The 4,524-nt window shown below is 53.9% G+C and overlaps 1 protein-coding gene across 1 annotated transcript in view; it reads right to left on the bottom strand.

The window, feature by feature from the left end:
• The window catches only part of LOC109317411 (disintegrin and metalloproteinase domain-containing protein 32-like), a 20,699-nt gene extending 16,181 nt beyond the window's left edge, over positions 1-4,518 (bottom strand). Inside the window, exons 1-3 of the mRNA XM_019546077.1 lie at positions 4,478-4,518; positions 4,138-4,193; positions 3,785-3,863 (exon numbers count right to left, since the gene is read on the bottom strand). Coding sequence (XP_019401622.1) covers positions 3,785-3,863; positions 4,138-4,178 — 120 coding nt within the window. The 5' untranslated portion in view covers positions 4,179-4,193; positions 4,478-4,518. The remainder of the gene's footprint in view (positions 1-3,784; positions 3,864-4,137; positions 4,194-4,477) is intronic.
• Positions 4,519-4,524: the final 6 nt, after the last annotated feature.

Here is a 4,524-nt window from a genome sequence, read left to right on the forward strand (position 1 = left end):
CCAGTTTCTTAATGAGAACGGGGTGAGAGACAGTGTCAAAGGCCTTCCAAAAGCCCAGAAAGACTACGTCCACTGCTACCCCTGCATCTAAGGATTTGGTGACCTGGTTGTAGAAGGCCACCAGGTTGGTCTTACAGAACCTGCTGCTAAATGAACCAATAACAGCGCTCCCAGCCGGGTCATGAGGCGCTACAGGGATTTGGGAGCAGGACTTAAGGGGTTGGGGGCGCAGGTGGTGTTTTCCTTGATTCTTCCAGTTTCGGGCTATGGGCTGCGAAGGGAGAGGAGGATCAAGGTAGTGAACCAAAGGCTGTGGTGCTGGTCTCATCAGGAAGGCTTCGGCTTCCATGACCACAGCCTGCTCTTTGGTGAGAGAGGCAGTGAGCTGGGGAGGCTCTGCTCATCCAGACTGGCTGACCTGCTCCACTGGGCTTTAAACTAAGCTCGCTGGGGGGCGGGTGGACTACCGCCACTGCTGGCCCGCTGAGCAACCCTTACAAAGCCAGCAGACCAAGGCACTCAAGGGAGCCCACCCCTGCCCCAGCCCTAGAGCAAGATGCAGGCAAGCCAAGGGCTCCCAAGGAGACACTTGCATGCCTGTACACCAATGCCAGGAGCTTGGGGAATAAACAGGAGGAACTTGTCTTCCTGCTCAACACAAACAATTGCAATGCCACAGGGATAATGGAGACCTGGTGGGACTCCTCCCATGACTGGACCACGGATATAAACGGCTATACCCTGTACAGGAGGAATCGAGTGGACAAAAGGGGCAGAGGTGTAGCTCTCTCTGTCAAGGAGAACTACGTGTCCCTACAAGCTGACACTGGCACCCAGGGTGGACTAGAGACCCTCTGGGTTAAAATCCACAGGGAACACGGCACAGGAGATACAGTGGTGGGAGTCTACTACAGACCTCCCTCCCAGAATGAAGAGCTTGACCAGGAGTTTGCCAGGGAATTGGCTGAGGCTGCATACTCCCGGTCCATGGTTGTCATGGGGGACTTCAACTACCCAGACATCTCGTGGGAAGAGCGCTCGGCCAAATCCGAGCGGTCGCAAAGCTTCCTCGTGTGTGGATGACCGCTATCTGACTCAAGAAGTCTATTGGCCAACAAGAGGCAAAGCGCTGCTTGACCGGGTGCTGGCTACCAGGCACGACCTAATCGGTAACCTAAGGATCAAAGGGAAGCTGGGTGACAGCAACCACAAGCTGATCACCTTCACCATCTGCCAAAAAGCTGTCAATTCAGTCAGCAGTACAGAGGTCCTCGGCTTCAAGAGGGCTTACTCTGACAAGCTCAGGAGACTTGCTGGTGAGGCCCTAAAGGACCACGACCCCAGGGGGAGGGGAGTCCAGGAAGAGTGGCTGCTCCTCAAGGGCGTGATCCTAGATGCACAAGCTAAGGCTATCCTGTCTCAGAGGAAAGGCAGCAAGAGGGCACAGCAGCCCCCTTGGCTCTCCAGGGAACTGGCAGTCCTCCTGCGTCTAAAAAGACAGACCTACAAAGGATGGAGGACTGAATCCACCTCCAAGGAGGAATACTCTGCACTGGTCCGGACCTGCAGCGAGCGAACCAGGAAAGCCAAGGCTGCGACTGAACTCCAACTGGTCACAAGTATCAAGGACAATAAAAAGTCCTTTTTTAGATATGTGGGGAGCCGGAGGAAAAGCAGGAGCAACACTGGACCCCTGCTAAACCAAAAGGGAGAACTGATGACTGACACCCAGGAAAAAGCCAACTTGCTAAATGGGTACTTTGCATCAGACTTTCACAAGTCCCATGGGATGCCCCTGCCCATTACGGGACAAGGGCACCTAAACGAGGGTGGTTCCTTGCCCTCTATCAATGCTGACCTTGTGAAGGAACAGCTTGAGAGTTGTACACCTTCAAGTCAGCCGGCCCCGACAATTTACACCCCAGGGTACTCAAGAAGCTGGCGAGCATCATAGCCCAGCCCCTGGCATGGATCTTCAAGAGCTCCTGGTGCTCTGGTGAAGTGCCCGAAGACTGGAAGAAGGCCAATGTAGTGCTGATCTTCAAGAAAGGGAGGAAAGTGGATCCGGCAAACTACAAGGCCATCAGCCTGACCTCTATCCCGGAGAAGGTGTTAGAAAAAAACATCAAGGGAGCCATCCTCAATGGACTGGCCGACGGCAACACACTGAGGGATAGCCAGCACAGGTTTGTTGCTGGTAGGTCTTGCTTGACCAATCTCATTTCCATTTACGACCAGGTGACCTATCACCTGGACAAGGGGCAAGAGATTGATGTCATATATCTCAACTTTAAAAAAGCCTTCCATCTGGTATCCAATGATCACTTTTTGTCAAAACAGGTCAACTGCAGCCTCGGGTCCACCATGTTCCGCTGGCTGGGGAATTGGCTTCAGGGTCGGACCCAGAGGGCGGTGGTTGACGGAAGTCGATCGTTGTGGTGCCCTGTGACCAGTGGGGTCCCTCAAGGCTCTGTCCTTGGACCCATATTGTTCAACATCTTCATTAATGATGTGCAAATGGGCGGACAAGAACCTGATGGTGTTTAACCAGTTTTGGAATTCAAAAAGGATGTGGAGAAGCATGAGAGGAGACCCATGTGCATGATCAGAGATCAGGAAAACAGACCTTACAACGAAAGGCTAAGAGCCATGGGACTTTTGAGCCTGGAGAAGCACAGGCTCAGGGGCGATCTGATGGCCACCTATAAGTTTATGAGGGGTGACCACCAGTATCTGGGGGAACGTTTGTTCACCAGAGTGCCCCAAGCGATGATGAGGTCGAATGGTTATAAACTCCTGCAAGACCGTTTCAAGCTGGACATAAGGAAGAATTTCTTTACTGTCCGAGCCCCCAAGGTCTGGAATAGCCTGCTGCCGGAGGTGGTTCAAGCACCTACACTGAACACCTTTAAGAGAAATCTGGATGTTTTTCTTGCTGGGATCCTATGACCCCAGCTGACTTTCGGCCCCTGGGATGGGGGGCTAAACCTGATGATCTTCCGAGGTCCCTTCCCGCCTGAATGTCTATGAAATCTATGAACAAAACGTCCAGAGAGGGTTAGAGTGCAGACAGGCAAGAAATGCAAACACAATCCTTAAAAAAAGGTCTATCTGTATGAGGGCTAGGTGAGGTGGAGGCAACCAAAGACAGAACTCTTCCTAATGTCCCTTTCCTGCCAGGCTACGCTCCTCATGTACCCACAGAGAGCAAAAGAAAGAGCGAGAAGCAATTCGGCCCCAGTCCCACCAAATGCTCTCTCCTTCAATGCCAGCAGATGCCAGAAAATTGCCCAGCATCTGCCAGCATCTGCACACAATGACATCCCGATACAGAGAGCATTAGCTAGGCAGTGGATCCTGTTACAGCTCAGGGACCATTACTTGCAGACCCTACCATTTGCCCTGAACAGCCTTGCTGAGCTGAATCCCAGAGAAGCACTTTGAGCCTCTACAGTTCTCCCACCTTGGCCCTTCCCTTTGACATTGGTGAAAAGGAGAGAACTGTCCTATATTCACCATTTTGGAGGTTAGCACGGCAAGTGGCTTTCCTGAAAAGGTCACCAATCGGTGAACAAATGCCATTTCCAAGTAATTTGTCCCACCCGCTAATTTCCAGCAGAGAGCAGCATGCTTCCTCGCAGGATGTAATTCCAGGATCGGTAAAAAAAGCAAACACTAAAAAATAAAAGCTGGGGGAGAGACTTCATGAGCAGCAAAATCCCCACCTCGCAACTTCCTCCTGAAAAAGCGAAGCAGCTGCAAGCCGGCACTCCTTGAATCTTACCGTCACAGCAGCGAAATCAGACAGCAGCGACCCCTGTACGTCGTAGGTGTAGACCCTGAACTCACTGGGGATGAAGAGCCTGGAAGCAAAAAACCAACCACCCAAAACGTAGAGCTACTTTCACTTGTTTCAACAACGCGCCGCAGCAATTTTCTCCAGCCCCAGCTCCGCTTCTCCATTCCAATTGGAAAGCTGCTGCCAGCCAGCTGGGGGGTCTGCCCCGCGCGGCTCCCTTCCCGTAATGCCCCAGACAAGTCACCCAGGGCTGAGAGGCTTCACTGAGCCCAGCCGGGACCGTTTCTCCCAAAGAGCGGTCCTGTCTCAGGCGAAGGGTCAGGGACAGAGCGACTTACTGCTGCTTCAGGTGCACCGTATACGGCTTCCCTTCGATCATCAGGGCGTAGGACACCTGGCCCTGAGCATCCGGAGCAATGAAACGGGGACAATTAGTAACCGAGCTTGGTGCGAAGGTGGCCATCACCGGAGACACGGACAGCGCTCACAAAGGCGCCATGGGGGTGACGACTATTCCCACCCATTCATGCTGGGCTCTGGCATCGCGGCTGTCCCCCCCGTGTCACCTGCGGGGACACGAGGGCAGAGCCCCCGCGCCCGCCCCGGGCCGGAGGGGAGTCCACGCGGGACCACTTCCCACCTGAATACCACGAGACCCCCCGGCGCTCAGGCACCTACCAGGCCGGCGGCGGCGCGGACCCTGCGCGGCTCCGTGAGGTGCAGCA

The sequence above is a fragment of the Crocodylus porosus genome, unplaced genomic scaffold (genome assembly GCF_001723895.1).
Source record: "Crocodylus porosus isolate Cpor-Errol unplaced genomic scaffold, CroPor_comp1, whole genome shotgun sequence".
Lineage (NCBI taxonomy): Eukaryota > Metazoa > Chordata > Crocodylia > Crocodylidae > Crocodylus > Crocodylus porosus.